A 22,306-nucleotide genomic window follows, 5' to 3' on the forward strand; every position below is an offset into this window, starting at 1 on the left:
TATCTTTAATATTTTAATAAACAAAATATTGTAAATGTATTGTTATGACATAATTATAATAGTGTTTGACGTCGGTCATCAAAAAAATCTTAATGGTCTATGTGGATATAATGTATAAATAAAATTTTCTTAAAAAACTTTCCGGGGAGAGAGATCGAATTTCGACCCTCTATGTACGTGTTTCTATTATATACTTATGGCAGTATTATTAAATGTTGTAAGGTTGATAGGTACGCATGACCCGTGTGGACGAAGGTCCGGGGAAGTTCGTGTATTACATTATATTATGTGTTATAAATACACGTGAATTATTTTTATATATTAGGTAATATATATATATAGATGCAAATCGATAAAAATTGATAAAAATCATTAAATGAAAAAATCGACTGGAGATATGTAACTGCGTGATATGTGGCGTAAAATTTGAAGGAAACGATACTCTTAAGGACACGGGTGGGGAGAGCAATAACGAACAATGTGATGGCTTGTGGGGTTTACAGTGTAATAGGTTGATACCTATATTATGTTATATACATATAAATATCTACATTTATGTTATATAATTCAAGTCGTATATATAGGTTTTGTAAGGTTTATGTCAACACATTTGTCGTGTGACCGCGACAGGAGCCGATGTAACTGCGACAACCTTAGTTAAATTGATTATAGGTAATGGTATTGGTTTACGTGCCGACAAATGATCAATGTGTTTTACATTATTAGAGTAGGTAATATTGTTGATATCATATACAACAACGAATAGCAGTTATGCACGGTTTACCTATTATACGTATAATTATTACGTCAATCGCTAATCGCGCATAGATATATACTAAATATATTGTAATGATTTTAAGTAGGTTTATTTCTGGATGAGTACAGTTACTACCTATACAATATCCGTAAGAGAGTCTTTCATATCGAATTCGATTATAATATTCCGTGGACTGTGGTCGTCATAAATCAATTTAAATATAGATGTGAACACGCATAAAACCTGTGAAACGAATTATGGAAACCAACAGACCTATTTTTTGTACCATATTATCGATTAATATTGATCTAACACAAACATTGTAAATTGTAATAATTAAAAATAATTATAATTTATCATTTATAGTTGACCAATCGAATTGTAATTCTATTTAGAATCTATGGTTTAGTACATTATTATTAATTTTGAGATTACCTTATTTTTAACTTGAACTATTCATTTCCTATACTGAATAATAAAGATAGAACTTAAAGCATGGATTTCATATAGAGATGCTAGATCGGCAGTCCAGGAATAGTCGTTTCATATGCTTACACTGAATACCGTTAAAACATTACAAAAAATACGATTTCGATCGATAAGCGGAAATCGTGGTTGGTTAAGTGTTTTAAAACTCTAAAATAATTTCTTGGCCCCCTTAAAAACGATTGCAAAAATAGTTTTGATATTTTAGATTTACGAATCTCTCGTTCATGGACAATGATAGAAAATAAGTAGACTTATAATAAAAATAATAAAAATGTGATTGAGTATTTAAATATTTAAATAATTGTATCAACAGAAAAAATATTTTTCATTTTCTACGAATACTTCGTGGTAGGAAATTGTACCGTTAATCATCAAAAGGGTTGCGATCGTACTATCCTATCAAAGTGTTTGAACTTTAACAACGTAGAAATTGTTTATAGGTAGTTACTTAAAAATAAGTATCTTAGGTATTTACATTAAACGACTTAATGAATTTTCAAGTATAAAATAATTTCCAGTCCTTGTGATTTTAAATGCCCATTAATTAAAATAATAATAATAATAATAATAATAATAAATAATAAAAAAAAAACATAAAACATAAAACAAAAGTAGAAAAATCAAAAACATTTTGTACATCCCCTTTACTCCCATAACAATTTTACCAGACTTCCGCTTATGCTTTGATGGCAACAACGGTATATGACACACACACACACACACACACACACACACTATTTACATATTCATCACAACAGATATTCGACAAACAGTCGGTCTATCTGTTTACGACGACCACTATGCTGGGCTGTGAACTCATCAGACGTAACTCTCGTGCGGCAACGGCTGATGGAGTTTCAGCATGCTCGCCGTGGTGATGTTGTTCAACCGCTTGATGATCCGCCGGCCGCCGGCGCCGGACGTCCGGTCGCTCCGATCGACCGCCGACACGACGGTGACGCCGTTGCGCTTCATCCGGGCGTACATGTTGGCCGTGGCCGCGGCGGTCGCCCGGTCGTTGCCGGCCCCGTCGCTCTTCACGCTCGACGTGGCGGTGGTGGTGGTGGTGGTGGTGCCGCCGGTGGCCGAGCCGCCCGCGTGCGCCGAGGTCGTGGTCACCGTGCCCTTGCGGCCCAGGTGTCGGTTGGCCCACGGGCCGCGGCGCAGGCCGCACAGCCGCCGGAACCCGTCCCGGAACTTGGACGACATGAGGTTGTACAGGATGGGGTTGAGCGCCGAGTTGATGTACAGCATGATGCGGCTGAAGAACAGCAGCAGGTAGAAGTTCTTGACGCCCAGCAGCTCCATGATGTTGTAGTCGGGCGGCGCCAGGATGATCCACAGGATGAGCGCCCGGAACGGCAACAGGCACATGAAGAAGGACACGACCACGGTGCCCAGCATGAGCACCACCTGCCGGCGGTACCGGAGCGCCGCCCGGTTGGTGTTGGGCGCCACCGTTCCCGGGTTGGCCATCAGGTGCCGGGCGATGATCACGTACAGCACGGACAGCACGAACAGCGGCACCACGAAGAACACGGATATGGTGCCGATGAAGAACAGCACCGGCCACACGGTGAACGCCTCGGTGCGGCACACCGGCACCAGTGTACCGTCCACGTACTCTTCCCAGTGATATTCGGGCAGCTTGAGCATCGGGCTGCGGACACAAAGAAGAAACACGCGTGCGCGCGCGCGCGACCGACAAAAGGCACGCGCGCGTGCGCGTCGACGATTAGTACACTGTGTCGTATAAAATAACGGCATAATATAGCTGCACCAGTGCGCGAGATCATAAATATTGTCTCGTCGTAATGTCAAAACGTTTGGTCGTCACCGATCGACACTATAATATTATTATATCGTCCGAAACGTTATTCGGTGCAGCATCAGATGATATAACACATAATTATATTATTATCGTACACCGAGAAACCTCTAAATACCGGACACTCGCGGTCGCCCATATATTTTCCACCAATTGCAAGTTTCCGTCGGCAGACACTTGACTACATTATATTCGAACATTTTCGTAGACAATGTAATACCTATATTTTAAAACTATTTTTTATAAAATGTAAGTCGAACAGTGTGATTGTTTTAACGCACTACACTATTATTTTGGTTAGATTTCAAGTGTTACCAGTCTAAATATTTCAACAAAAAAAAAACCGTTGAATAGGCATTTGAACGTAATAGTGATTGATATAATGGCGTTTCGAACTAGAAATTGTGGGCAAGTCTAAATATACCACCAATTTTATTGAAAACCCGATAAAGGCATTCACTTTCATATTGTTAACTACCCTCGTTAAAGTTAATTTAGTATTTACTGAATTATTAGCCATTGTTTTTACCCCGTAAAACTCAAAAGCAGCCGTATCGGTTCTCGATTACCTCTTGGTTACGCTACAGTAACTGATTGAAAGTAGGTATATAACTTTTTAATTTAATAGAAAACAGGCACTGTGGGAAGTATTTTATATTATTAATATACACTTTCAATATATTATTATGTTACGTTATGTATCAATTTAATTGTCTTAGATTTTATCACAAAAATATAAGTTAGAATATAGTTTGTCGGGAAAACAAGTACCGAAAACAGACCTAAAAAAATAGGTCAATATAACGCTAATTATAATGAAAATTTGAATAATACTCACGATTATTAAACGTTCGTGAGGTATTTGGGAAAGATCTATAAAATCTAAAATTATAAAACTGTGGTTTTTCAAATTTTAATCATATTACTATTCTTGTGTTTTTAAAACTAATTTAAATTTTTAACATTATGAATTTATGTATTTTTTCTATTTTTTATCCTGTGTTATATTACTTTCATGAGATATTTTTTTGGAATTAATTTGACATTTGATTTTTTTTCAGAGATATTTTGACCGATCACCGTACATATGATATAATATAACATATTTCTATGTATAAATATTGAATATATGGAACTAATACTTGGTTTTCGTAAACTTTCTAAGTTTAGAAATGAAGAATATTGTAAATTGCAGTGGCTCTATTCGTTGATCATTTCTCGCATTCACTATACAATGTATAGTATACATATATTCCATTCTAATTTAATATGAAGTAAATTCTAAAGCGAATGCTTGTAAATTGAAAACTATTGATCTATTGGTCAATGTTTATACACACGAGTGGGTTTTTGGAAAAATATTTTGCTCTTTACAGTGTGTTATCATATGTATGGAAAGAGTAAAATTCAGTATTAATTGGTGATTTGGTGAGATTACAGTGTACCCATAAACAATTACATATTATTTAGATTTGAAAATTATAAACAAATATAGCAGATTGAAAAAATTAGAGTTGTAGTGCGTTAAATGAATCATTCGACGTAGTGTATTATGTGTTTCCTTTTAAAATGAACACTAAAAATGTATATTCAATAACATAGAATTTAAGTAAGGTTTTCTGAGGGATATAGAGCAAATAAAGAATACTGGAATATACATTTTTTTTTTCTATTTTAAAATGTTTAGACCTTTCATGTGCCAATGCACAATACAACTTGCATTTATTTTAACAAAAACTGTATTTACGATATAAAATTTGGATAAAGTTTCTTGGGTCTTAAACTAAAATTGACTGAACGACTTAAGGTTGATGAGACTAGGTTAAAAATGTGAAATTTTGAAAAACCAAGAAAAATTGTTGAAAATTTTAATAATTTAATCATATAAATTGAAACTTTTTATCAGTTTTGAATTAAAATTATAGTTGAAACGACAAAACGACTTAAATTATTAATTTATCCAAATATAGTGTTGAAAACACACGCTGACGTTTAAATAAAATGCAAATTATATTACTCATGAATGTAACAAAAAGGCTAAAAATGTGTACTTCAAAAATATTTATTTTTTTTAATAGGAAGCATCTCTTTAATGTATAAAAGTATTTAAGAACGAGAGTATGGACCGGTTGTGTACAATATAATAAATATTTATGTATTATATATCTGGAACTGCAGATAACAATAATACATACCAATCTCGCTAGCGTTAAACCTAATAATATTTGGCGGGGTCAATATTACATATAATATTATAAAGCAACGTATGCGCTGCAAGTTGTGTTTTATCGTCACCATGGGCTCAATTTTGTACAAGCAACAATCTTCACGGTCAGATGATCAGCTCTTGATTTATGTAATTTGAAGCCTGGAGCGATATAAAAACGTATAGGCTTCTCCCTACTTTATATATATAATATTTTGACGGAACTACGAAATATAGAAATATAAATAGTAATAATATATATTATATCAAATTTGTGTCTGAAGTAGAAAATTTTTATCTTTTAAATGCGAAAAAAAATCATAGAAATCAATACATTGATACCATTACTGTGTATTTGTATACACGTTTTTTTTCTTTTGAAATGGTAAGCATTCTATTGAAATGTGTTTAAAGTCCATAAACATACATATGGATTGCGTTAAACACAAAAATAACCTAGTTGCAATTATTGCTTGATAAAGTAAATAGATATATAGAATTATGTAGCATGTTCGGCAGGCATAAGAATGAATAATATTAATATGTGTTTGTACATGTCCATACATGACACCTTTTTAAGTCTCACGAGTTGATCATGTAATCTTTTTTTCGGTGCTTTTATTTGAAACATTACAGGCACATCATGTAATCTTAAGAGAGTTAATTTATTTTTAGAATTTGTTATCTAACGATTAAGGACTACTTTCTTACATATAGGGACTAAGTACCTACACTATTAACGAGCACGACTATTGGTATGTATTATGTTAATTAAAATAATAATATTGTTGCAGAAAATTTATAAGCTCCGAGTGACGGCCGCCGCCGTACGATAATAATTTATTATTTTATATTGTATCTCATATGTTGAAACAAGCTGATTGAGAGATGTCGAAGTATTTGAAGTACCTGCAGCGGCAGTTTCCCGGAGCTTCTTTGTAAAACACAACAAAAATGTATTAATATTATACATGTTTATATATAATATATGGAAATATTAAAATCATATAACAAAAGTAGATTGTTTTAATGATACAATATTATAACGACAACAAGCGATAAGAACCCAAAACCATTTGATCGCATATGAAAGGCAGTTTTAGCAAAATAAGTATACGACAGTTATTCTATTTATATATATATATATTTATAAATATATGACACGGTCATGAACTTACCATAGTTCATACTCAAAGTTTCGACTTTGATATACATAAACTGAGGGCACAGGTTTGGACTGAATCTTTGGGATATCGATAAAATGTTTTGGTGAGCCAATATTTATTGTACATAATCACTAGCCATGAGAGTCATAGAAATAAATTTTAATATGTAATAATAAAATGGTTATTAAAAAAGTTAGAAAAAGGTTTGTTGGTTTGTTTAATCTAATCCAATCTAATGTATGTTAACTAATCATTTCGAAAAGTAAAAACTGCTTAATTTCCTAATTTCCCACTCACACATACAAGTATATACTCTATAAAAATGACACCTGTAGAAACCACTCTCAATTGCATTTAATGTACGTATACATTCAACTACAAAAGGTGTAAATTAAACAGCTTTAAGTTTTAATGAATTTTTGTAACATTATTTTTTTGTATCAGTTCACCCGTGGTAATACCAAATACCACATATCTGATTATTAATCTATTAAGTCAAAATGATAACGCGAGTACAAGACCGTGTCATACATATATATAATTTATATATTATGTACATTCATAAATAGGAATACATATTTTTTATACGTAAAAAGTATTTTTATTTAAAATGGTAATTGTGTCATTATACACATTTTAATTGTGAAACTATTGTCGTATAAACATCTGAAACGATACGGACGTCACGAAAAATGTACAAAAGACGAATACACATCACTAATCACTATATTATACTAAACATGAGCTGCACTTATATTAATGACAGCGTTTTATGCGAAAATGAAAACAATACCGATGTACATAGCGCTCGCAAATTTAGCAATACCTAGATATTTTTCCGCATTTTATACGATATTATCATAATAAAAATTATGTATAAAGATTTATATACTCGTTACGTATAGGTATTTATTATGTATTCGTAATAATACATGGAAAACGCCATCGATTAGATAAATATTATTATTATTATTATCATACTAATGCCGTGAATCATGATGTGTTATATTTTAATATATTGCAAAAATAATTATATCATTTTTTAAAGTCATATTATGATAATAAACGCAAAGCTCGTACTCATAAAAAAATTCGAGAACCGCAACAGCGCAATATGCGATTGCCTCCAAAAACCGATGAGTCGTTTTACGTTTACAAGAAAAAAAAAAAAAATTATAAATAACATTTACAAAAGCATCTATATTCATATACAGGCTACGAAAAAATCATAACGCAATTTAAGCGCTTATTGTAATGATAGTAAATAATTGTTTTAATAATAATAATAATAATAATAATAACAACAATATGATTCTTAATCGTGTAGCTTTTGTAGTATTTCATTCGCTCACAATTATGACGCACTATATAGTAACAATAATAATAATAATAATAATAATAATAATAATAATAATTAAAGCTTGCCCAAGCCGCAATAGTATGATAGTATCAGCTGCCATAAAATATAATAATACATCAACTTATAAACGAACACATGTTATTATAATAAATAGGTATAGCTTTTAATATTATAGACTTGAAATAAGAGATATTTGCAACCTTAAGACGCGGAAGAAAGAAATAGAGAAGAGCGTGTTTCAGTGATGATAGAACACAAAGTATAATAATTGTAAATACAACAGACTGTCAATAGACGAGGCGCGTGCGACTCTCGTACCGATTTTTTCGACCGTAGACTAATGCTATAATTTTACGGGTAGGTAAATTTGTTTCTGCTCGTAACACAACACGACGTAAATTGTACATTTATTTAAACAGCTATTGTCGTTTAAAAATCGATACGGTTCACTCGTGTTGTATTGGATATATGTTATTAAAATGATAGCTGGCGTTAAACGTGTATATTATAATCGGTGATATTAATTAATTCCATTGTGGATATTTTTGTGATATTGAATTTATACGTAATAATAATAATAAAAACGATGACATGCACGTCAAAATATTATTAGTTTGGCGTAACGCATACAATACATTCACGTAGGCTAAGTATAATGATTGTTTGATAGTCAAAATATATGATAAGCTTAGAAAACAGTGACGGATCTATGGAAAGGTTTTGATGGTGGTGGAGGGAGGGGGTATTGTTATACGAGATCTAAAAAAATATTGCGGGCACGTCAAGGAAATTAAACTACTGTAGAACTCCGATTATCCGGACTAATTAATGTCAAGGGTGGTCCGGATAAGCAAATATCCGGATGATTGACGTATGATATATCAAAAGTTATATAATTGTATGAATATATTGTATGTATTTATTGTATTTATTATTAATATATATATAATATAATTTAAAATTCGTAACCATAAACAAATAATTTTATTATATATTTAACTGAAAAAAAATAAGCCTTAATTATAATATGTGACATATTTTAAACGATTATGAGACACGTGTATGAATAACGGCATGTGCCGTTTTTTTTTTCTCGTCCGGTTAATTGGACGTCCGGATGATTGGCGTTCGGATAATCGGAGTTCTACTGTATGTGTTTTGTCAACATTTTTAATAACATATAATATTATATGTTCATAGAAAAATTGTACCTCCTCTTTTGCTCACGAGAAAATCCTAAATCCGCCACTGTTAAAAAATCTATAAATTATGATATGTAATAATATGACAATAACACAGATCGCATGGCTAAAGCGCCGCAGAATATATATATATATAGGTATATAGATATACAAGTTATATTCTAGCCAAAGCAGCTAGTTATTTTATTCGGATAACAAAAAAAGCCTATATGTTATGACAGTGCTAATATAAAAAGTAAAAAAATAATTATTAATAAAAAAAATTAAAAAAAATTAAATACTACCGTTATATATTTATATATATTTTAGATTCCTCCGTCGGCCTTAGACTCTTCGGTGCGTTGAGCTATATAATATTATAATATAATAAAGTGCATGTATTTATTCTCATTTTCTATTCCAGTTTATTATGATATTATATTGCATAAACAAAACAAATTAATATGCTGTGTGTAAAACGTAGGTACGTATGAAATGTGGGTAAATGCGTATTACTACAAAACACTACATATATATGAAGTGCAAAACGATTGTACCTAAATAGTATTAAAAAAATGTTATAAATAGGCGTGCAGGCCTTTAACCGTGGTTCGCATGATCGTGTATCATATCTATAGTATGCGTGTTTAATGGTCTTCGTTAACGAATTGATAATCTCGATGTTGATATGAGTGATGTGCTGTACGGCATGTAAGTTAGGCTATGACCCTCAGTCTTATAGTTTAGAAATTATAAGATGAAGAGAGAAGTATGTAATCTTGGAAAAAAACGTACGCAAAAAAAAGTTTCGGGAGAAATTTTTTATTTTTGAATATCTGCAGTTATTGAAATGTATAGCTTCTTTGTTTTTAATTAACATAATTAAATACTAAGATCCATTAATTACAACTGGTATTTTTTTATTACAATAAAGACAACATGGGTAGAATAAAACATTAAAATCATAGAATTTAATCTATTATACCAACTGTAGATATATATTTATATCTACTATTTGTAATTATTGATAACTGAAAAATAACCAAAAATATCGGTGAAGGGGGTCGTTGAACTTTTTAAACATAAAACATCTTTATGTGTGTCTGACCCACGTATACGTATTTGAGTATACGATCGGCTTCACGATTTACAAAATGATTATACACCATGCGAGACCTCATCCCATTGGTCACGTCGCAGTCGTATCCATTACAAAAAGCAAATAATATAAAATTATTTCTTAATCAAAAATTTAGTTTATCTTATAAACGCTGTAACTGTCTGTCATCGTATTAATATTAAAAAGGTTTCGGTAGAACTCAGGTAGATATTTACATATACAGCACTATCCACATAAGTCACTGAAGTCGTATTAGACGTTTTATAAGTTTTCCTATACATATATAAGTACGTCCTATACATTGAAATCGTTTGCAAATCGATCTATATACATAATATATAAATATCCAATTCTTCCGTCATAAAAAAAAATGTCCGTTAGATTTCGCACACGGACAAAGCATACTCTATTATACTCTATACATGCATATTAAATAACCAGTTTTACCGAATACGAAATATTACGATAACATAATAATACATAATAAATACAAGGTGGATATGCAACGTACCAAATAATAATAATTATTATAAACTGCATATCATTATAATGACCGAAAATCGTTCTTAAAACACAATATAGCCGATTCTAGTAGATTAATTAAACCTCAAACACGATAGATTGAATATAAACAATTTTCCTTCAAATGCTATGACCTTTAATATGGTTGATGGTTAACTACATTTTTTTGTTTTTTCCTCTAACTTCGAGTATCTAATAGTAGTGTAGTAGATTATGTATCATCTTTAATGTGGTATCAGTAACAATTGCGTAATCAAGGTTCATTTTCAGGAAGAGGGTTACTTTAAATCTCAATCCTTCGATATAATTACACCACTGATTATTACCTAGTATGCATTATTTTAATGACGTGTATAGTTATTACCATTTAGTGTAGAAGAAAGTTATGCACTTGTTGATTTGTGATTTAGGCTAATATATAATATATATTACGTATTAATTAATAAACGTGAAAATAAAAGGAAGGTATAATTTTTTTTTTAGATATTTTGTTTGTATATATATATATATAGATCATATGTATAATGATAAAATAATTTTGATTTATTTTAATCTCAGCTTCGGTAAACGTGTGGCACGGATATAGTATAATATAGGCACTTGTATAATATATAGTAATAATAATAATGACGTATAAATAATGTGAACATTCACAATAATATAATAGTAATTTATGATAGAATCAAACACAACTTTTATACTTTTTGTCAATTTGTATATAATAAATTATACGTAATGGTCTAGTATCGTATAAATAATTTAAAACAATAAACCTAATAGTATAATTATTAAATGTAATAAGTACAATATATTATTATGCCATGTTGTGCATACAAATCGTAAAAAAAAAAATAAATAGTCGTTCTTATACAACTAATATATAATATAATAATACAATAAATTTATAATATTAAGTATTTAAAATAATAGTATTTTAACAGTGTGTATAGGTAAACAATAAGAATAAATATTATAGTTATATAAATAATAATTTTATCAGAGTAAACGGTGGGTGACGGCGGTAAATGCACAATAGGTAATCAGTAACATCGAAATGTGTGTATTATTACATACTAAATCATATAATTAAGTAAAGTAAATAATAATAAATAAATACATTTATAAATAATAAAAGACTTGCTTAGTGACTAGTCGAGTTAATATAGCGATTTTCGATGAATCAATAATGTATAATATATTTTAATAACAATAATACCTATTTCATCGATTACGTACGTTTGTATGATGATATTATAAAATAATATTTGATACGATGGTGCGATTGTAGCTTTAAATTAAAATTAAACCAGGAACTACGTGATAGCACAATTTATAATATTTGAAAAACAAAATTCTCAATCTGACTCGGCCGTCGTTGGTTTAAATTGGACTCCACAGTCGATACCAAAGAAATCGAAAAACCCCGCTACTCATCATTGATTCGCTTACAAAACGTATATACTTTGGATTCATCAATCTTCTCGTCTACCACAGCTAAATATCTTCTAAACGCGATTCGTGTTTTTTTTTTTTCATAAAGTATTTATTGAAAATGTCAACTGGTAATTTATTTATTTATTTTTATAACGTCGTACACGATATTATACTGCGAGTTTATTTCTCAAACGTCCTGTATTTCTTAAGCTTACGATTTATAATAATATAATATACCGCGATTTTGGTGTAAATAAACATGTTGGGTTTTATAATTAGATAGTCTCCCTGCTTGTGTTACTCTAGTGAAAAAAAAATTGTGTACTCGTCTCATTTATTTATTGTAAAAAATGAAGTATAGGTAATAAAATATTAAATAATAGATAAAATAAAAAAATTTTTGATTGAAAGACATCGCGAAAAAACAATACCTAATACTTGTTTAAATGGGTGGGTTTATACATACCTACCTATGTAATTTCAACGTCAAAATGTCGTATCGAAAAAAATAAGGCTCAGATTTCTATGTAAAGTGAATTACATTTTATATGTTCTAGGAATATTTATTTTAAGCACAAAATTTGTTTCATCCAATAGATAAAGTGAATTTTTTAATCTGAATTTTTCGATGTTTTTACAATTTAAGAGTACTTTTTTTTTTAAATTATTAATTTATTAATTTTTAGTATATTTATTAAAATATATTTTTTTTTTTTTTTTTATAATTTATGGTTTATTTCTTTTAAGGAATTAATAAACCGTGCCAAGTGTAATCGTTCTTTATATAAATGCGATAACATCTTTATCTATCTCCAGCGATTATCGGATATGGTTTCTTATACAGGCCTAAACAAATTGTAACTTATTAAAATAAACAGTGAAAAAATGTATTTTTAATATAGGTAGTGTTTATTTATTGTGTGTGTCTAGGTTCGGTTGTTTTGTCGTATTTTCGTTAGTTTATTGTACGCTTAAGATTGTTAAAAATGATAAAAATTAAACCGTCGTTTTTGTAGTTTCAGATTTATAAAAAAATATTGGTAATTTTTTGTATATTTTTGATAGTTTTTAGGGAAATTAAATCCAAGTTTTAATAATAATCTTATCGTTGATTTATTGTTATTCCAGGAACCGCACATCGAGAACAAATAAAATAAATATTATAAAATCAACAAACGTACGTCTTATAATCATATAACATGTGTATAGAGGACCAGTCGTCGTGCACTTATTTCATAAATATATTAAATTTACATAATTTATTATTTAGCTGTATAGGAATGTCAAGTGAGCCAACGAAATGTGACCGTCGCATAATATTCCCATTTCGGTGATTGGCAAGAAAACGTTACTGGGTGGCAAAATTACGAACACGATAAAATAATAATTAATCGTGTATTATGATATTACATACTATCTATTGGATAAAAATACATATTTTGTGGCTTAATACATTTAAGGTACACTTTTCAATCGAATATTTGAAAGTTTATGGTGCAGTTTTATATCACGAGTTTAGTTTTATAATATTATAATACTATTTTTTGAGTGTAGTGCATTATGTTTTGCAAACGGGTTGGGCATTTTTTCGACTACTTTTGCGGGTAAGTAAAAACCATGCAATAAGTGAAACAAATAATTAAAAAGCGTGAAAACATAACAGAATCACGTATTGTTTCATTATGATTAAATAGTTTACATGTTTTTGACGCTAGTAAACAACAAATAACAACGCTTATAGTACATTTAGTTTATATACATATTGCTGCTACATAAAATAATATACGAATTTTTAATTAAATTGTAAAAATGTGACTAAAGCTGATGAAACAAAATTATTGTAACCTTTTAAGACGGAAGTCAATCGAGATTAAAGTTCTATACTGACATTAATTTTGTGTTGAGTTAGCAACGGTTGTAACAATAAGCGGATCAATATTCTATCAATATTATTTAGATAGACAGGATGATTCATCTAGGCATGCTCACCCCTTTCACAATTTTCCTCTAATAATGCATTTATATAAATATAGATTTTTGTAATTTTTATGTATTTTTATTTTCCAAAACTCGGTTTTTAATATCATTTAAAGTGTCCATTAACGTTAAAAAAATTTTTTCCAAACGAGAAACATTTTTTCACTGTAATTTTTAAACAGATATTTTTTTTTACATTTTATATGTACCTAAAACAAAACTTAACCGTATAATTTTTTATTTATTAAAATTTGTGTAGGATAATATTTCACAATAGAAGAATTAGATGATGGGAATTTCAGTGAATTGAAAACTACTGTAACTGATCGAAATTTGGTAGTTTTATAATTTAATAACTAAATAAGTACTAAATTAAATATTAAATAGTATGTAGTATATTATAATTTATATTTTATGTAAAAATATTGATAAGAACTGTTGTTTATTTTTTGCAAATTAAGTTTAAGAAGCTAGTTACTACTTACTTAAATTTCAATTAAAACGCATAAAAAAAAAAAAATAAGTAGATAAAATAAATATTTGAGTAACAATTTACGACGAAAAGGAAGGATACATAGTTCTCATTTAGTAAATATGTTTATATCACAACAAGATTTTCTTTAAATTTTGTAAAAAAATTTAAGTAGGCTATTAAAAATCTATAATCTGTAAGTATAATTAATATTAAAAATATTAGAACTTGAATAAATGTATAAAGTATTTAAGTATACAGAAAAGAATGAGTATGCTTAATGAATCACTCTATAATTTATGTATATATGAGTATTACAAAAAAAAGAAAGAGAGTAATTTACAGAACAATTTTTCTGGTTTACTTAAATTTGTCGAAGTCGCATTGTACATTTGAACATTTATGACTCAAATGACATGACAACATTAGTGTATGTTTAAATGGCCAAATCTAACTATATCGTTTTTAGTCGTTATCGAAAACGCAAAAAAGTATAAAATATTGTAGCAACTATCAATGAACGTCGTACGCATTCACAGACCTAATATGGTTAAACAGAATAGTAATTAGAGTAATTATAATACAGTAGATAAGTACCGAAATGATTTGAACGTGTTCTTGTAATAACAATATTATAATTATTAATGTTGTGACGAGAGATGAACGAAAAATAAAAAAATGTAGATAGGTGCCTCTATTATATTTAAACGAAAAAATTTGTTTAAAATTCGATAGAAATATATTTATGCATGCAATACTGTTAAAATAAAATTAAAATCAAACAAGGTGAACAGACCCTTTTCTTAAAGCTACTTGATTTTCGAAAGCACCTACTAAAATATGGTTGTTAGAATATTTTAAGGATTTTAGATTTATTCGAACGATCAAAATAAAAAAAATAAATGAAGATAACTATAATCGATGTAAATATTTTGAAATTAACATTATTAAACTTTCCATTTTCTGTTTAATTTATTCTAGTGGTATAAATATTTAAGTTTTAGGCAGGATCACAACGAGGCGAAACATTTTATCTTGTATCATTGCTGTATGCCGTTTCGATAAGCGAATGAGCACCACAATCGAATCTTTGTACTTTTATTATCTTTTATTATTTTGTCGTCAGATATAAGTTTGAAAGAACGACGAGCACCGCAAATATGCTGTTTTACGTGTTTATTTATGACCTATAATCATAAATTTGCAATGGTTTCGACTATATCGCATATTTGCACACTTGCACGTAACTCATTTTGAAATTTGGAAAAACGATTTAATGTCCACGAAAACGACAAACCACATGCTACAATATATTATGTTGGTATCTGAAGAAATCTGCAACGGTCCATTGAATCTTTTAGGGTCATAAACTTTTTAAAATTAAATTAAAGCAAATGAGTAAAAATCAAAAAGACTCATATTCAATAACAGGTAATAATAATAATAATAAAAAAAAAAAAAAATAATAATTATAATAATAATAATAATAATATTACGATAACGACAATTCGACTAGAGATGCGACTCGATGTCGGAACGAGAGACAATCGTGCGGCTTGGCCAAAACGATAATAACATATTATTATAAGTACGAGTACATACATTCAAAACAAAACAAAATAAATAATTAAAGATAGTTTGGTTACCCATCAACTGATGACGATAACAATTAATGTCCTGCGTACTGAAAAACTTAATTCGTAGCGCTCCGCGTGGATAGAATCTCATAGCGTTTCTCAATCTCTTTAAACACCGCGGTCCAAGTTTACTCGGAAATACTTTAACAACGAATATCTTATCTATTCATAACCGGTATGGTTGTACAAATTAATTTTTCAAAATAAGGTAGGTACCTCTCTACTCATCGACCTACCAGTTTTACAAATCGAAAAACACCTGTTTTTGCGGCCGTCGAATTCGACTGACGGTGTTCACGGCTGTTATCATCACGGGTCGATGGGCCACCACACAATATACTACCGTTAAATCGCGGTACAATCGCTTATCGTCTACTCGCGGTGCACTCACCGCATTTATCGTTTACATTATTATTTTAAAACGCGCGACAGGGTTGAACAACATAGGTATCACACGTATAGGCGTAGGTGTTCTATCTGGACGTAACGTTTTCGAACCGATGCGAATCATTAAATCGTAGTCTGCAGAAAACGATCGGCGGCGGCGGTCATACAAAACTCTCTTTGAGCCGATCGTCGTCGACCTGCAGACGCGTCTTCACGCCGCGACGACGACCGAGCAAGGCGGTGACGACTGCCGCGGCCGCGCCGGTGACGTCCATTGGCCGGCGCTGTGCCGAACCGTTGCCCGTGCCGTTTCTGCATTCGGCGACGGTGCCGTCGGTGGTTCGCGTCTGCGGTCCGCTGCACGACCTCGACAACGTAGTGGTGAGCGTGCCGGTGTGCCGGAGCCGGAACACGTCCCGACGGCGTCTGCGGCGCCTGCGCCTCCGCCCGCCACATCCGATGACGCCGCAACCGTCGCCCGCGCCGGCGTCGTAGCTGTCGTAGCCGTCGTCCACGCCGTCGGCGCCGCCACCGCACTGGGACCGGCAGAGCTTGCAGAAGCCGCGCCGGAACTTCGACGACATCAGGTTGTACAGGATGGGGTTGACGGCCGAGTTCAGGTAGACCATGACCCGGGACGCGTACAGTATGATGTAGTAGTGCTTGAGGCCCAGGTCCAGGAACGTGTGCTCGGGCACCAGTATGATCCACATGGTGAACACGCGGAACGGGAGCAGGCACACGAAGAACGATAGGACGACGGTGGCCAGCATGAGCACCACCTGCCGGCGGGCGCGCTGGTTACAGGCGCTGTCCGTGCAGCTGGTGCCCGGGTCGGCCATCAGGTGCGCCGCGATCACCGTGTACAGGACGACCAGCACGAAAAGCGGTACCACGAAGAACGCGCCGATGATGGCCACGAAGAACGCTATCGGCCAGAACGTGTTGGCCTTGGTCAGGCACACCGGCACCTTGGTACCGTCGATGTAGTCCATTTGCGTGTATTCCGAGATCATCGTGATCGGACTGCGAACAGAAGAACAAAAACAAAAACAAAAAACAAAAATATGCGATTGTGCGTACTTTGATGATCGAACGACCATAGCGTAATAATGAACAAAATATACAAACGCAACAACAACAAAAATAACAAAATATGACATGATGTAAGCGTGTGAGTAGTATTCTTTACATATTATTATCATTATTATTAAATAGGTAATACAATAGTCGCATAAGTATAAATAATAGTATAATATACGGCCGTCGACGTCCCGTACAAAACGGGGCTGTTACGTTTTTAAGAACCCTGACCCTCTGTCGGGATACATTTCAAATGAGGCATTTTCGTCCTTGTTTTTTATAAAAAAAACATCCCATTTCAATCTCGTTATATCCATATTATTAAATCATCTTAGTATGTTCTACGTGCGCGAAAGAAAATCCCTGAACATGAAACAAATACGAATCAATACAGTTTACACTTTTATAATATTGAATTATTGAAACCATAGTTTAGAATTGCAATCCACATTTATTTTCACAACTATCGTCAGATTTCGGCAAATAATAAATTTTGAGCAATAACCACGTGTAAAAATATGAAACGTGTTGTATTGGTGTATTCCATAGCGTAATCTATGAACAAGCACAACTGCAGTGTTGGAAATAGATAATTAATAATTGCATTAACATTTTGCAAATATTCAGTGATATAGATACAAGTATCAGGTAAAAAAATAAATCATTTAAATCATTTTAAAATATAAACATAAAATAAAATAGTTTATTCATTAGAACACATGAAAAGTTATTCTCTGACTTAACTATACTAAAAAGCTTAAATTTGAAAAAATAAAAAAATAAATTTTTGAATAAACTTTATTAGAAGATGACAAGTCAATCTCTGAGTTAATAAAACAAAACAAAAAATAAATAATATTTGAAAAAAAATGATGTTTTTAATTTTAATTTTTCTTTTTTTAGCCCATAACAATAAATTATCTAGGTACTTATAGATAACTAGAATTTTAACTAAATGAAGATTAAAATAAATGAGTTGAAAATTATCTAGATAAGATAATAGATAAATTTATCTAGATCTTTTCTAACACTGTACGACTGTCACCCTTTATCATTCTCTATTCTTTGACATGCAAACACAAACAAAAATTAAATCGTTAAAAATTTAAACGATTTTTGGAGGTGTTTTTTTATAAAGTATAATCAAAATAGTTTGTCTCTAATTTTTTTTTTTTTTATACATAAAATATTATCATCTGAATATAATATTGGTACGCGCAGTCAGTCCCTACTTTTATTAGCATCCTAATATTAAATATTTATTGAATACATCGTGTTTGACCTATAATAATATTACGAGTATAGTAGTAAGGTATGTTATCGTTATTTTTTCTTGAATTTGAAAATATTACGTTGAAAAATTCTAAAATATGGCTGAGAGAAATGTGATTCACGAGCTATTTATTATAATTTTAATGTTATGCTTCAAATGCTTTACAAACTTTTATACAAAACACAAATATTTACAAAATATATTATATTAGTTATTATTAACAGTCAAATCGAAATTTGATTAAACTTGGCATATTCAATTGAGCAGCAATGATGCATTACGTACATACGATCCGCAGAAATAAAACATATAAATACTTATGTTCGAATTTTAAGAGAAGGTTCACCTGTTGAAAAATACAAGCACTTCAAGCGTATATTTGAATAAGACAATGTTATACAAAAAAAAAAAAAAAACTGATGAAATCGTTGACAACAATTTTTGGTTTTACTTTATTTTTTGTGAAATACGTACGAAAGTTGCAAAATACGATATAATTCTATTTGGCGTTTTAAAAACAAAATGTCATACATACACACACACACACACACATATATATATTGCGTATAACAATCGTGATTGTAATAAATAATAGTAAAACTATTTATACTTTATCGAATGACGTCAAATTATTGGCGGTAGTATTTTTATATTATGTTCAACTTTTACAAGTGATATGTCCGGAATATAATGAAAACCGTTGTTTAGTTTTATTTTTTTGTAAAAAATTGACATTAAATTTATTATATTCTAAGTTACAATAATATTTATAATGTATAGATTTATCATATTATAATATAGAAATTTTTGTCATTTAATATATATTTTTATTTCCAAATTTCAATAAATCTCAAAAAATTAATATATACAATAAATGTATATATATTATATATATTTAATTGATGAGATTAAATTATAGTAGGGATTTTTATATTTCCTTAAAATACGTGTATTTATTTATATTTATTTTTAAACGTAATATGAAATACTTTTTTAGGACAATAAATGTAAGTGAGAAAAAAAAGAACAACACTATAAGCATTAAAGAAGAAGCTATATATTAATGATATTTTTTAAAATTGTTTAATTATTGAACGTACCTACAGATTTTTACGAAATCATTATAAAAGATTTCTCTACATATAATTTTTAATATATTTTCAGGCATGTACTTAGTTTATTTAATTTTGAAAATAATGATCCGATAGTTTTAAATTGTATTTGGATTGAAATTATTACAACTAAATCAGGTATTATGCATATTCTAGAGGTATGATTTTGATTTTTTTTTTTTATTAGGTAAATTAAATAGTTATAGAACTTACAGATATATTTTAAATAAACTGTTATTGACGGATTTAGTTATTATCTTTGTTTCAGTTTGATCAATGTTTGGATATGCTAATAGTTATAAACAAATTAAATTAAAATATTGTATGTTTTTGACATCGTTTCAAACTTTTTTTGGTTCAGGCGTTTTATCAATTTAGATATTTATCTCCTTCATTTAATTAATATGTTAATTAAGGTAACACGGCGGCCGGGTTAGGCAATTCAGCTACATCACTTTCAAGTGGTTTCATTTTTTGGTATCCACATGATACTAATTAATTATTGTTGAAGTTTTAATATTTTCATTGCGAATTTTAATATAGGTTTATTTTTAAAGTTATTTATTTATATATTTTTAATTAGGTACCATTCTGGTGAGAATTATTTAAAAATAAAATGTTATCAATCGTGATGGACTCATATCGACAATAAAAATGTGTACTTTAATATTATTTCTATTTTCTCTGTTCGGCATTTACTGCACTTTTGGTTGTCGACCGCTATAATAAATAATAGTACACACAGAATTACGATTTTTCATAGATAATCAAAATATTGTGTTTTCACATATCGTTTTTTATTTTATTACTATATAGTTGTGGTCAGAGAACGAGTCGAGCATTACCAGCCCTACCTAAAGGCCGATAAACATCGCCCAGATCGTATGTGTTTCTTATCTGTACAAACCAGACACATGAAAACCTCGCGATATACTTTCAAAGTAATAATAATAGCTATATTATGTGTAGTATACACGCAGTGTTCCATTAATATGCCAGTCCAACACTCCAACCACGATCGTGCGAAATCCAACTGCAGCTGTATAATAATAATAATAAAAAAAAAAGAAACGGCATTTACCACCACACACACTGTTACTGAGGATATCGAGATTTCATATAAGGAATAAACGTATTGTTATTGGACTGAGTGGTGGCAGAAGAAGACTAAAAATATAATACAAGGCTTCTTCTTTAGAGAAATACGAATCAAAGATAATTGATTTTTCAACGATAATTTTTGTTTTGATTTTTTTATTAAGAATCTACAAATTAATCCATATTTTCCATGACATTAATTGACTATGTATTCTGATTCAAAAAAAAAAAAACACTTCAAAATATCTAAATTTCAATAATTCATGTTTTTTTTTTTTTATTACACTCATATGGTTATTTTTATATCAGCTTACATAATGTAAATAAATTAAAATTATTTGCTTGTATGTATGCAATTGATAAAACATTATTGATTTTAAATATTTATAGGTTTAGCAACTTAAAGTTGCATTGAGAAACCGGTCTACCTTGACTAAAAATTCTAATTTTTAATAGTTTTTATGATAAAAAAAAATTTGAGTGGTTCACTCATAATATATATAAATAAACCATTGATAATTTATATATTACATAATATTATTGAAGTTATTTAAAAAATATCAAAAAATGTTTATAGTTTTACCTACATTAAATAATAATTAAAAATATTATAATATAAATATTAAATGCAATTACGTAAATTATTGTGTATAACTAATTGGCCTTTTTTTTTTTAACAAAGTTGATTTTTAATAATTTTAAAGAAAGCTAGCTAATATAATGTGTTTTATTTACTCCATTGCAGAGAACTGTTATTATGTTTGGAGTAATTTCCTGTCATTTTAACCTAATGCTGACTGCAAATTAATTTAAATCGAAAAATAATGGCGATAACTCTACTGCAGCCGATCAATAGGAATTCTCACACAGTCGATCGAAGCATCATAAAAAATAAATTTATAAAATAATTAATAGGTCAAAAAACAATTAACATGATTTACTACCAATTTATTCTTTATTCAAATATGAAATAATTGAACTTATGGATTTACAAAAAAATTTGTAGGATGAGAAATAAATGTGAAATTAAATAAAAAAAAATAGTTAACTTTATATGTTTTTTTAGTTCTTTGCGATAAATGTAAAGTTTAAAATTTATAATTTTAATTGGTTATTGATACGTTTTCTAAGAAATCTAAACCTATTTTGATTTTTGACAATACGTTGATTGATTTATGAGTCTTTTAATCCTAAACATGATAAC

The 22,306-nt window shown here is 30.1% G+C and overlaps 1 protein-coding gene across 1 annotated transcript in view; it reads right to left on the bottom strand.

Moving 5' to 3' along the window:
* Window positions 1-2,065: 2,065 nt before the first annotated feature.
* Window positions 2,066-22,306, bottom strand: part of LOC112600893 — a 127,697-nt gene continuing 107,456 nt past the window's right edge. Inside the window, exons 3-4 of the mRNA XM_025348221.1 lie at window positions 16,704-17,562; window positions 2,066-2,893 (exon numbers count right to left, since the gene is read on the bottom strand). Of these exons, the coding sequence (XP_025204006.1) occupies window positions 2,066-2,893; window positions 16,704-17,562 (1,687 nt within the window). The remainder of the gene's footprint in view (window positions 2,894-16,703; window positions 17,563-22,306) is intronic.

This window comes from Melanaphis sacchari, unplaced genomic scaffold (genome assembly GCF_002803265.2).
Source record: "Melanaphis sacchari strain LSU unplaced genomic scaffold, SCAv2.0 Contig73_pilon_pilon, whole genome shotgun sequence".
Taxonomy (NCBI): domain Eukaryota; kingdom Metazoa; phylum Arthropoda; class Insecta; order Hemiptera; family Aphididae; genus Melanaphis; species Melanaphis sacchari.